The sequence below is a fragment of the Lichenostomus cassidix genome, chromosome 18, assembly GCF_008360975.1.
Source record: "Lichenostomus cassidix isolate B80296 chromosome 18, HeHo_3.0, whole genome shotgun sequence".
Lineage (NCBI taxonomy): Eukaryota > Metazoa > Chordata > Aves > Passeriformes > Meliphagidae > Lichenostomus > Lichenostomus cassidix.
In genome coordinates, this window is record NC_139498.1 from 11134759 (window position 1) to 11147476 (window position 12718).

General features: G+C 57.6%; 1 protein-coding gene across 6 annotated transcripts in view; it reads left to right on the forward strand.

Annotated features, from left to right (window-relative positions):
• Positions 1 to 1187: 1187 nt before the first annotated feature.
• Positions 1188 to 12718, forward strand: part of PIK3R6 (phosphoinositide-3-kinase regulatory subunit 6) — a 37801-nt gene continuing 26270 nt past the window's right edge. Inside the window, exon 1 of one of the 6 annotated variants that reach the window (XM_085078019.1) lies at positions 1188 to 1447. Coding sequence is in view for 3 of the 6 variants with exons in the window: in XM_085078017.1 (XP_084934143.1) it covers positions 10220 to 10307 (88 nt within the window). In the remaining 3 variants the exon portion in view is untranslated. Of the gene's footprint in view, positions 1448 to 4284; positions 4630 to 10146; positions 10308 to 10459; positions 10507 to 12718 lie in introns of those variants that run through there. The other 5 variants (XM_085078018.1, XM_085078017.1, XM_085078016.1 and 2 more) reach the window with 5 other exon arrangements.

The window sequence follows — 12718 nt, forward strand, 5'->3', positions numbered from 1 at the left end:
TATTTACAAAAACACAAGAAAACTTCCCATGGGAAAAACTGTGCTAGCCACAGTTGTGCATCATCACTGCAGAACTGATAAGCTGCAGGAATTGATCTTCCCCAACTGTCACCTTGGTGCCTACAGGAGAGCCTTAAATTCTGAGAAGATGCAGGGAGGTGTGAGCAGCAGGCAGAGCAAACCCACAGCCCTTGGCACAGGGGCAGCAGCACTTCAGATTCCAGGCAAAAAGCCCCCAGTCTGACCCCATTTCCAGGGGCTGATCTCTCCCTCAGCACTGGGAAGTCCCTGACAGCCCATGGGAGCACGGGTGTGTCCAGCTCATTGGCATGAGAATAGCAGGATCCACCACAGCACCAGGATTGTTTCCTACAGGTGCCCCAAAGCTTCCTGCTCACAGGTGGAGAACCTCTGATTAACCTACAGGTAAAACCTGCACAGCCTTTATCAAATAAATGACCTTTTCCACCCTCACAGGACATACTGAGATGCTGCCCAGACTTGAGCACGCCATGGTTTATTATTATTATTATTATTATTATTATTATTATTATCTTGTGTCTCCTTATCATGACTTTTTTGAAGACAAAAAAAAAAAAAAAAAAGAAGAGGGTTGGAGATGACTCAGTTTAGAGAAATGAAAAGGCAACTTAAATACCACTAAACTGGCTGTCAGCTTGGCTCTCCCTCTGCCCAGATCCTCTCATCTTCTATATTTGCTGGAGCTGGAATAAAAATAGAACTGGGCTGAAGGCCAGGGTAGAAAATAGAGCCGCAGCATCAAACTAGTGTTTGATTTGTGACCTGTTCCCTTACAAACTGTCAGGAAATCACCCGGGGATGGGTTTGGCCACCTGCCAGGAGGAGCTTTCCCCGCAGGGTGGGAGTGGAGCTCAGACAGCTCTGTGTGCTTTGCCCAAACACCTCTGCTCCCCTCCGAGCCTCGGCTGCCGCCGGAGCTTTGCTATTGAAGCAGCCACGGAATGATGGAAAATGAAAGCAGGGAGAAGTAAAGCATCCCTGAATAGCAACCAGGGCAGGAGAGAGCTGTCCTGAGCTCCCCTTGGCCGGGGAGGGTGTGGGGCTGAGGCCGAAATAGGAATTGAACTGCAGAGGAGGACAGGGAGGAGAAACAGCGCCGGCCTCGATCGCTGCCACCCTGGCACTGCCATCGTCACCCTGGCACTGCCAGCGCCACCCCGACAGCCCTGGGGAGCTGGTGGCACCTAAGGGGCTGTGAAGTACTGGCTCCAGGAGGGTGCCAGCCCCGGTGTGGGTGTCACAGCGTGTGACCTCAGCAAGGAGCTGCCCCTGCCGGTACGAGTTCAGGTGACAGTGGCATCTCGGGAGGAAAGAGAGCTGAGGCTGTTGCCATGGCAGGACAGCCCCGTCCTGGGCAACGAGGTCCTCTTCAGGCTGGGAACATCATACTGAATTAGTGTTTCAGGTGAGCTTTTTCTGTTTCATGGAATCCCGGAAGGGTTTGGGTTGGAAGGGACCTTAAAGCCCATCCAGTGCCACCCCCTGCCATGGCAGGGACACCTTCCACTGTCCCAGGCTGCTCCAAGCCCCAGTGCCCAACCTGGCCTTGGACACTGCCAGGGATCCAGGGGCAGCACAGCTTCTCTGGGCACCCTGTGCCAGGGCTTCCCCAGCCTCCCAGGGAACAATTCCTTCCCAGTATCTCATATCTCCCTGCTCTTTGGCAGTGGGAAGCCATTCCCTGTGTCCTGTCCCTCCATCCCTTGTCCCAAATCCCTCTCCAGCTCTCCCGGAGCCCCTTCAGGCACTGGAAGGGGCTCTAAGGTCTTTCTGGAGCCTTCTCTGCTCCAGGTTGAGCAATCCCAGCTCTTCCAGCCTGGCTCCAGCCCTTGGAGATTATTTCATGAAACAGTTTTTCCACATGGAGAAGTTTCTGACTACTTCAAAGCCTCTCTGCACCCCACCCGTGCACAGAAATGACCAGGCAGGACTCCCAAAATACCTGTAAATCCCAGAGCACAGTGATTTCAGGGACAAGGAGCTGGTTTGTCCCTGGCCTGCCACACAAAGGCTTCCTTCTCTGCTTCATTTTGGTCCTTCCTTTTTTTTTTCCCAATTTATTTCAGTCTTCTGACTGAAGACTTTGTTTAAGCAGAATCATACCTGGTTCTTCCTCTCTCCGTGGCCAGGAGCTGATGTTATCTAGGGGGATTTGGCAGTTCCCTGTGCTGTTCTGAGAGTTTCTCTCAGCCATGTTTCAGTGTTTAATGACATGGGAAAATATGGATAATTAACCCCTTCCTTCCCCTTCCATGGGCTGCCACAAGTGGCCCCACAGCAGGAGAGGGTTAATGATGCTGCGGCAGAGAGGGAAAAGGCAGGAGGGGAAGGGGCAGGGTGAGGGTAAAAGATACCAGCAGGACCCTTTAACGAATGAATTTTAGGGTTGGGATCCCAAACGTGATGGCAGTGAGCAGGTGCTGGGTGTGTGTTCTGGACGCTGTGCAAGGGAGCTCTCCAGCCTCCCCCTTCTCTGTGCAGTGGGACAGAGTCCAATTTTAGTGCAAATAAGGGGATGATGAAGGCTTGGGGTCTGCAGTGGCCAGCTGAGAGGAGAGGAGTGCAAACACCCAGGAGCAAGGGGGACATGCCAGCCCTGAAGGCTGCAGCAGAGCCGGAGCACACCTGACAGGGAGGTGCCGTGGAGCTCCTGCCACTCCTTCCCCTCCTATGCAAAGTGTGGGGCTCCCACCCCAGTCCTGCCAGAGCCCTCTTCCCTCTGGAATTTGCATGGAAAACAGGAGAGTGTAGCAGGTCCTGCACGCTGGGAAACCCCTGCTGAGGAGGGACAGACAAAGGTGGCACCAGGACAGAGGGACAGGCATGGGACAATACCCTACTGAGCAGAGCTGCCCCAAACCTTCTCCTGGGCGTGCTGCTGATGTAATTGTGACCCTGGCAGGGACAAAGAGCATCCCGCGTGTGTCTGTGCCCGCGGGGCTGGCCGGCTGTCCATTGACACGCGTGTCCGTGTCCCTCATGAATGGGAATGACCGTGAATGAGAGCAAGGCAGGGCGAACGAGGATGTTTTCATTGCTGCTGCTGTTTCCCGGAGCCTTCCTGCCCGCGGGGCGGCTCTGGGCGGGGCTGGGGAAGGGAAGGGGATGCAGGACTTGGCACCAGCGCGGCGAGTGGGAATTGACGGCTCGGGCCGCTGACAGCCACTGAGCTGCCTCCTCCTGCCGTTCTCTCCCGCTCAGGAAGGAAGGAGGTTATTTTTAAACCTGGGGCCCAGGTATGGAGAGGCACCTAAGGCTTTTCCTCACGTAAAAGAAGATGGGAAGTGATGCAGCATCAGCTGCAGTTCCCACGCTCCCTCCAGAAAGGACTTTCTTCCCTCAACCCACTTCCTTCAGCAAAGCTCCGCACCTCACACCCTGCTCTAGGTACCAGCTGGGATGAGGGGCTGATCCAGAAGGTCCCTGGCCACAGCTGGGGACAGCTCTAGCCGTGGCAGTTGCTGGCTGGAGAGGTTGGCCCCTGGGCCTGGGCTGTCCCGGGCTCCGTGCCCAGCAGAGCCAGGGGCACACGGGGCTCCAGCAGGGCTGGGGGGCTCATCCCAGCCCAGCCCCACATCCCGCAGGGAGCAGCGTTTAGCTCCATATTTGGGCTGGGTCTGCTGTGCCCGCGCACCCCTCCCCTGTGCCAGCCCGGGATTGCACAAACAGATCTCAGCGTTAACTCAGTGCCAGGGCACCGCCGGACCTGGGCAGCCCTGAGCAGCCTCACCTGGGTCTCATCCCTGCTCTTCTGACACTGAGTCACAAGTGGTGACAATGACACCCTGCTGAGCACGGCCAGACCTGCTCCAGCCACCGCCTCTGTCACTGCAAAGTCAAACTGCTCCAGAACACGTTCCAGAGGGCCGAACATCCCTGCCAGGGCTGCGTCCCGAGCTGGCAGCGGGCGGGAGCTGCCGGGGCAGCCGCAGGGCTGGCTCTGAGCAAAAGCAGATGTGGGAGATGCTCGGGGCGGGAGGCGCTGGCAGAGGCACAAACACCGTGCCTGGAATGGGAGGCTGGAAAAGTGTCCTTGGATGGACTCCTGGTCTCCCGGAGCACCGCTGTTTGTTGGGAGGTGCAGGGTGTGCAGATCCAGGCTCTCTCTGCCTCGCTGGGCGGCAGCAGCTCAGGAATTGTCCGTGTGTGGGATGGCTGACACAGCAGAGGCTGTGCCGGTGCCAGGGCCGGTGCCAGGGGAGGTGCCAGGGGAGCAGGCTAGTCCCAGAGCAGCCCGACCTGCGGGGCTGGTTTGAGAGGATTGGATCCAGGGCAGGGCTCAGCCTCCTTCCCCTGCTCCCGCCCGTCCGAGTGCGCCCTGCGACAGAGACCCACACGGGGCAGCTCTGTCACTGGGGGACTTCTCTGTGAAAGAGGAAGTTGTCTCGAAATAACTCGGCGCTTCCCTTTCTGCTCTGCTCTTTGAAGCTGCTGCAGAGCCCGGGAGCCGCCGGCACCCGCGACCTCCTCCCCGGGCAGGGCGGACCCCGCGATGTCCCCTGCGGGACTCTCCTGTGTCCCCTGCGCCGGCTGGGACCTCGGGGGCGGCTGTGACTCTCTGAGTCCCCCGTGCCTGCCCTGAGCAAGGTAAGAGCCCCGGAGGGCGCGGTGCTCCTGGCTCCGTGCGTGGGGAATTCTGTGGCTCAGCCTCTCTCGTCTCCCCGCACCCCTGAGCTGCCCCGCCGCTCCCAAGAGCTGCTCTGTCGCTGGGGAGGGCTTTGTCTTAGGGACTGGCAGTGTGAATCCCGGGGGATGAAAGAACCTGGAAAGCCGTGGGTAGGGACAGAGTAATTCCTTTCCGCGGCAAGAATTAGGGGAGGGAGCAGCGCTGGTGCTGGGGATAAGGAATGTGCTGCTAAAGGGGTATTTGTGCCAGCTCCCCCTGCCAGCGAGCGGATCCTGCTGGGCAATGGGTTTGCCCTGCAGTCTGTCCCGGGCAGGAGCGTGGGCACTCGGCTGCCGGTGTCCCGGAGAGAACACGGCTGGGTTTGGTGTCGTTGCTCCTCTGGCTCCATCCACGCCCTCGGCCACCCCTGCACACCCCGCGGCCAGCGCGGCTGGGTAAGAGAGTTCCACCCCTGACCGGGGGCTCGTGCTAGTTCACTTTGTTCTGCGTGGGACAACTCCCAGGGGACAGTGTCACCCGCCCAGAGCCACGCCCGGCCACCCCCGGGGCTCCCTGTCCCAGTGCCGCAGCGCAGGCAGTGCCGGGGGGCTGTGCTGGGCATTTTGGCACGGCCGGGGGTGATGCCCATCGTGGCTCTGGCTGTTGGTGCAGTCGTGTGGCTGCCCAGCTCCCCTCCCCTCGGCCCCGCGCCTCGGCTGTCCCCCGGGGCCCGAGCAGCGGTGACAGGGCAATAAAGAGCGATGGCAGCGGCGATAACGAGCAGACAGCAGGGCCCCGGCCAGAAAGGAAGCAAAAAGCTGAATGCTCGGCGCCCGAGCTGCAAACAAATGTACATGAGCCAACTGTGCAGCAGGCTGGCCTTGGTCCTCCTGCCCTGAGTGCTTTCCTCGTCATCCTCTGGCTGCATCAGAGCCACCTCATTGTCACCATTCACCTCCCCGGGATGCTGGTCCTTCCCATGGGAACTCTCCAAGAGTCTGTGCAGCTCAGCAGCTCCTTTTGCTTTCTGTCTTTCACTTAAAGCTTTGACTCAGTGACCCTGGAGGTCTTTTCCAACCAAAACGATTCTGGGACTCTTCCTCTTGACTAAGCATGAACACAGGAACTAGTTCCTCTGGGCTTCCAGGACTAATTTATCACCTCTGAGTATCACACAGACATTTATGCAAACACGTTTGGTACTTGGGTTGTGGGGGAGTACGTGGCTCTCAAAGGCTTTCCCAAAGCTCCTCCAAGCTCCTCCAAGCTCCCTCCTTTTCCAAGCTCCTCCATAGGCAGCCCAAATCCAGGAATTTACAGCTACAGGTGCATCCTATACCTGCAATGGCAGAAAACCTGGGTAGGTCTGGTGTAACCCCAGAGCAGCCTCTGCTCTGGCACAAGAACTGTTCAGGCTGCACAGCTTTGTCCCAAATGAGGATAAAGGGCCTGAGGAAATACTCTGAGTCCTCAAAACCTCCAAGTGTCCTGGCAAGACCTGGACCTTTGTAGGGCTCTCCCCACCAGCCCTGGGCTGGGACTCAGTGCTGCCACAGGGCCCAACATCAGGTGCTGGGGAGCTGCTGTGACATTCAGCTCTGATGGTGTTTCTACCTCAAGATAATTTGGTGTCTATTTTAGGGTTTGGTCCTGTTTCCTAAAGAAACAGAGCTGAGATGTCATTACATGTTCCCTGTCCATCATTCTGGGATAGCCAAATTCTTGTCCCTCTGGCCCCAAATCAGATGGGGGAGAAGTCTTGGCCCTGGTGAGATGGCACAGGCAGCTGGCAATGCTTTTATTGGAGTTTCCTGGACCTTGTGGTACCTCGTGTTCAGGTTGTTCCATGGCACAAACACTGCTTTCCTATTTTGCCTCCAAATAAGAGAATCTCTGCTCGTGGAAGGGCTATGACTGGTCCTTGTTCCCCACTGCCAGGCCCCAGCCTGCACATGCCCCCTGGAGCAGCTTCCATGTTCTCTGTTTTGTTCAGAGGGTTCCCCCTGGGCTCCTGTGAGTTCAGAGCAGAGCTGCTGGGATGTGGTGTCACACCAGAGGTGACAGGGGACACGTACAACCTGGGTATGGCCCTTGGCAGGGCTTGCCCTGTGCCCCAGCTCAGGTGGATTGAGGTTCCCTGTGACAGGTGGGGTGGGCACAGCTGCTGTGACAGGGACATAAGGACCTTTGATCTGCTGGACATGGTGGCATGTGGGCAGGACTCCTCCCCAGCACCCAAACTCTGATTTGCCCTTGGACTCCTCTGCTCCAAGTGCTTGGGACAGCGCTGACCCCAGAGGAGCCTTGGTTTGTCATGTCCAGCCTTCCCAGTGCTGGCACAGCTCCCACCCTGCCCTGGGGGCTCTCAGGCGCTGCTTTCCCTGTTCCTTTCCTGCTTCCTTGCTGAGCTTGCCGTTCCTGGCTGCTCTGAAGGCAGGGGCTGTGCTGGCTGAGTCACATCTCTCTATTCTGAGGTGTGACACGCCTCGAAGGCAGCAGCAGCCATCAAACTGTGACTGGGGCAGGGGAGCTGCTGTCTGAGATCTGTGCTGGGACAGGGTTTGACTGAGGGTGAGTCCCTGCTGAGATTCTTCAGGCCAGACGGGAGTTTCAGGGTGCTCACTGAAGGCAAAGGGGGCTGCTGGTGCCTGTGCCATGTAATTAAATCTCCCTGTTGACCTCGCTGTCCTGGTGCAACCCTAAACCATCGTCCCTTCCTTGCTAAGCTGCTCTCTGTGCCCTCCCTGGCAGCAGCTGTCCCATCACTCTGTCCCCTCTGTGCCAGGAGAACACCCCCAGCCTGGTCACCTGCTACCCACAGGGGTGGGTGCCACACTCAGTCACTCTGGTCACCCTCCTCCTGTCACCCCCAGGCCATCCTCTGTGCCCTCCCTGAGCCCAAGTGGCCTCAGCCCCACTGTGGCCACCTGAGTGCACAGAGCCCACGAGGGACAGCCCTTGGCACCAGCCCAGCCATGCCCATGGACTCTGGGCACAGCTCCTTCCTCCCTCGGGAGCTGCTGGCTCCTCAGAACACCTTGAACCTGCTCTTTGAACCCCAGACCTCCTCGAGAGGGCTGAACTGAGCTGCTCAGAGGGATGGAGCAGCTCTGCTGTGGGAAAAGGCTGAGAATTGGGAGTGTTCAGCCTGGAAAAGAGAAGCTTTAGGATGACCTCACGGTGGCCTTCCAGTGTCTGAAGGAGCCTGGAAGAAAGATGGAGAGGGATTATTGACAAGGAATGGAGTGACACCACAGGAGGCAATGGCTTCAAACTGCCAGAGGGCAGCGAGAGATGGGATATTAAGAATTTTTTTTTACTGTGAGGGTGGGCAGGCCCTGGCACAGGGTGCCCAGAGAAGCTGTGCTGCCCCTGGATCCCTGGCAGTGTCCAAGGCCAGGATGGACATCGGGACTTGGAGCAACCTGGGATAGTGGAAGGTGCCCCTGCCATGGCAGGGGTGGGATGGGATGAGCTTTAAGGTCCCTTCCAACCCAACCCATTCTGTGAATCTGTGATTCCATAAGGATTTGCTGCTAACACAGCACTGTTCTGTCCCAGCTGGGGACACAGAGATGTCTGTGACAGTGCAGGGCTGTCCCAGTGACTGTGCTGGTGCCAGTCCTGTCCAAGGGAGGGAATGCCCAGGGAATGGGTCTGCAGGGAGGCAGGGAATAGCTGTGCCACCCCATAGCCCCTTCCATCCCAGGAAAGAACTGTTCCCTGCCTTCCTCTCCAAAGTTGGGCACATTTGGAAATCTAAGCAATGCCTACTTTTATTTCCCCTCAGGTGGACAGCACTTGCCTGGGCTGTTTGTGAGCACAATCCTGGCAGTGCTTTTCAAATCACACATATTTTTCCCCTCTAATTGTTTTTCCAAAGTTGACTCTGGGGATGGAAAGAGATGCTAAATCTAAAAAGCCGCTGTTTCCAGAAAACTCATTCCTTTCCTTAGGAAGAATGAAATGTGACGTTGGCAAGGAAGTCTCCAAACAGTTAGTGGTGTCCAGGAAACTGCTGGACTTGCAGAGCTTCAGCAAAGGCCTGGGGGCTCACCCAGAGCTGCTGGGCTGATGAACACCCACAGCAGTGAGAGCTGGGAAGGTGTTTCCCTACTGAAATGGCCCCAAGAGCCAACCTTGCTCTCCCCCTCCATGGGCAGGAGTCTCCTGGCAGGGCTGTACCTTCCCAGAGCTGCCAGCAGACAAATGGAGCCTCAAATGTATGCTATAAAGCAGAGTCTGGGCTCGAGATGCTTTTGCTTGGCAGTAAGAGCCTCAGGGAGAGCATCTGCTTTCATCTCAGAGCTGTCTGAAACCAAAACCCTGCCAGGTTTGGAGATAAAACTAAAAATCAGAGCAGAAGGGTGGCTCCAGGCTGGGCTCAGCCTTCTGAGGCTCAGCCTCCCAGCCTTCCTGCAGGTCTGTCCACTCCAGCAGTGTGTCCAAAGCAGCCTGAAATGAGGCAGGGCATATTTCTGTGGGGCTTGGGAGTCTCCTTCCCAGCGTTTTGCCTGGTTTTCATTTGAACTGAGAGTCTTTGCACTCATTTGAACTGAGAGCCCTTGCACTGGGGCAGCTGATGGAATGGACATGGAGCAGACCCTGCCCTCGCAGTTTCTCCTTGGCCAGGGGAGGAATCAGGGGAGGCTAGAGCTGCTGTTGCCTGCACAGCCAGGAGGCTGAAGAGCTGACTTTATCCTGTTTCCCTACCTGTGCAGCTGCACTGGAGGTTGGGATCCAGGCCAGAAATAGTGGATGCTGCACTGGCAGACAGACAGCGTTTAAGAGGAGGGAGCAAACAGGATGCACCACCTGCCTCTGGTGGGGTCCCCTGCAGCTCCAGCCTGGCAAGGGGTGAGGCTGTGAGGGGTGTGAGGAGTGTAAAGATGGAAGGGGTGTAAGGGATGTGAGGCATAGGAGTGGTGTAAGGGACTGAGGGATGTAAGGGATGGCAGGGATGTAAGGGGTGTGAAGGACTGAGGGATGTAAGGGATGGCAGGGAGGCTACTAGAGCAGTTTATCGGCATTCGGGAGCTGCCAGCTGCAGTCTGGAGCAGCCCAGAGGATGCAGCGTCAGATCCTCAGCATGGCTTGGGGGACAGGGCTCCCACATGCCCCTCTGGGTCCTATCCTATCCTATCCTATCCTATCCTATCCTATCCTATCCTATCCTATCCTATCCTATCCTATCCTATCCATCCCATCGCATCCCATCGCATCGCATCGCATCCCATCCCATCCCATCCCATCCCATCCCATCCCATCCCATCCCATCCCATCCCATCCCATCCCATCCCATTATCCCATCCCATCCCATCCCATCCCATTATCCCATCCCATTATCCCATCCCATTATCCCATCCCATCCCGGCGCTCCAGCCGCGGCAGCTCCAGAGGGAGGCAGGGGCTGGCCGTGTACCCGGAGCTGTGTCAGACTCTGCCGTGTCGCTTTCATAACCAGCCTCGCCGGAGGCACCGCGGGCAGGAGGGGGCGGGCGGCACGAGGGGGTGGCAGGTTTGGGCTGTCCCCCGGACATTTGCCAGCCCGTGACGCCACTCTGCGGGTCCATGTGCTCTGTGTGCCCTCGGGCTGAGCGCTCGCCGCCGCTCCTGCAGGACGCTCCGGCGCTGAACCTCTCTCTCCTGGCTGCCGATGGTATTTGTGCGATCCTTCCTTGTTTCGGGAGCCAGCCAGGGTGGCTGCGGCAGGGTGGGAAGGGCTGGGATCGGGGTGGTGACTGTGCTGGGGTGGGCAGAGGGCAGAGCAGCTCTCCTGTCTGAGCGAGGCGCGGGTTTCTCTCGGTCTGTGGCGGAGCCGATAAACGACGCCAGGAAAGCTCAGCCGTGCCCGGACGGTGAATTTGTAACTAAACACGGGCTTCGGGAGGCGTGGGGAGAAGGGTTCGGAGAGGATAAATAGAACTGGGAGACAGCCAGGGGATGTGCTCCATGTCCTGCTGTGGCACCGCTGTCCTTGGGCAAACGGGGAGAGGGACAGGGGACATCCCCCAGGCACTGACATTTGGGATCCAAGGCAGGGTGTGCCGGGAGCAGAGAGGATCCCTGGGCACGTTGGAGCTTCGCAGGAGAACCTCGTTTGGCCAGCTCCCACCACCAAAGAGTTTGGGGTTAGGTTTTCTTTCATGCCTTCAGCTATTTCTGCCTCGCTCGGGCTGTGCCTCCTGTGTTTCACCTGGTCTGGGGGTGTTTGGGTTGTTAACCAGCTGTTGATAACCTGTGAGACAGAGCAGGAGGACTCTGGGGAGGCTGTGCAGCCCCAGATTTCCAGGACACAGCCTGAGTCACTCCTGTCCAAGATGGGGTTGAAGTGACACCTGGATGGACATGTCCCCATCCCTCTGTGCTGGATTTTCAGCCTCACCCCAGTGGCCTCACAAAGGGCTGAGATCAACCCCTGCCACAGGGCTGAGACGGAAATACCCTTTTGTGGGGCCAGGGCTGTGCTTTCCTGCAGGGATGAATGGTTCCTCCAGTGGTTTCTAGCAAGGGCTGAGTGAATGTGGATCCTCCTTCATGGAGGACAAGGAGCAGCCCAGCCTCACCTCTGTGTGCAGTGGGGACCAAGGGCCCTATGGGGACAGTGACCTGCTGCTGTGCCCAGGACCCTCCAGACACCCAACAGGGTGATGTTTGATCTTCTGGAACCCACCTGGTGACAATAACCTTGGTGCCTGTCCTGCTCATGACCAGCTCTCAGAGAAGGGAGAGGGCACTCGGAGTGGTGTCCCCAGCACTCGGAGGGAGTGGTGTCCCCAGCACTCAGGGTGGTGTCCCCAGTGTTCCTCCCTGGCTGGAAGGATTAGGGAAGGGACAAGCCTGGAGGGAGGTAACGATTTCTTTGTACACACCTGGGCGTGAGCAAACGGGGATTCCTGCTTAGGAGGAAGGAGCTTCAGTGGGATGAGCAGGGGGAGGATAGAGAGGTGAGAGGGAGGCAGAGGCTGGAAGATCCTAAAATGGGACAGAACTTCACCTTGGGTTAGCTGAGCTGAAATAGAGCAGTGGTACCAACTGCTCCCCACCCTGGGTCCCCACGGCTGCTGCCCTACAGAGGGGGGGCTGAGGAGGGGTTTGTGGGGTGCTCAGCACCCTGTGCTCAGCCAGGTCCTGCTCTCGCTGTCTCTTGCACCTGGAGTTTGGAACAGGAGGTTCCCTTTAACTCTGCAATTCTCTGTAACCCTGCAATTCCCTTTAACCCATGGACTGATTTGCCAGTGACCAGGGTGAACTGGACTTTCACTGCCAAGTCCTTCCTTTTTAAGGATAAACCCAGATGTTCTCCATAACTGCCCCAAACTTGGGGAAGGTGGCTTTTGGGTCACTAAGGGTTTTTGCACTATGAATATCAGAGTTATTCAAACCTGAAGGGAGAAATGCAACTTCTCTTCTTGTTCTTCCTTTTTCCTTTTTTCCCTGCAAAAGGAATAAAATCCAGCTGATGCCATGGGTATTTTAAGAATTGCAGAGAGGAAGTGGAGATTTTCAGCTCTGCAAAGAAGTGGGATGAATGCAGAGAAGGCTCTAGTCTTGCTGAGCTGGCAGGCAGCAAAATACCCAGTGATGGGATGAGCTGTGCCTCGTGTCTGCTGCAGGGAAGGGAAGAGATCCAGGGGGAGGAGTGGGACAGAGAGCAGAGAACCCTCCCGGTGCAGATCAGGGAACTGAGTGGTTCCTGCTGCCTCTTGCTGGCGCTTTTGCAGGGTTTGCTTTAAGCCCTGCACGGTCCCATTTCTCCTCGACCCAGCTGCCACCTCGCCAGGGGCCTGTGCAGGTTGGGACCTGGGACCTCCCTGTGCCTGGGGAAGGGCTGCGGCCACCCCTGGGCTGGGACAGGGCACAGGGAGCAGGGACAAGCCCCGTGTTCAGTCCCGTGCTGGGCTCCGGGGCCGCAGGCATCCCATCGCACTGGGCCAAGGAGCTGCACCTGATCTGCTGCTGCTCCTCCCTCCTCGTGCTCCCAGGGTGCCTGCCGGGATGCTCCTGCGGCCCGAGGGGAGCTGTGCTCCCGGGAGATGGCAGATCACACAAGGGAAGGTGAGCGCAGCT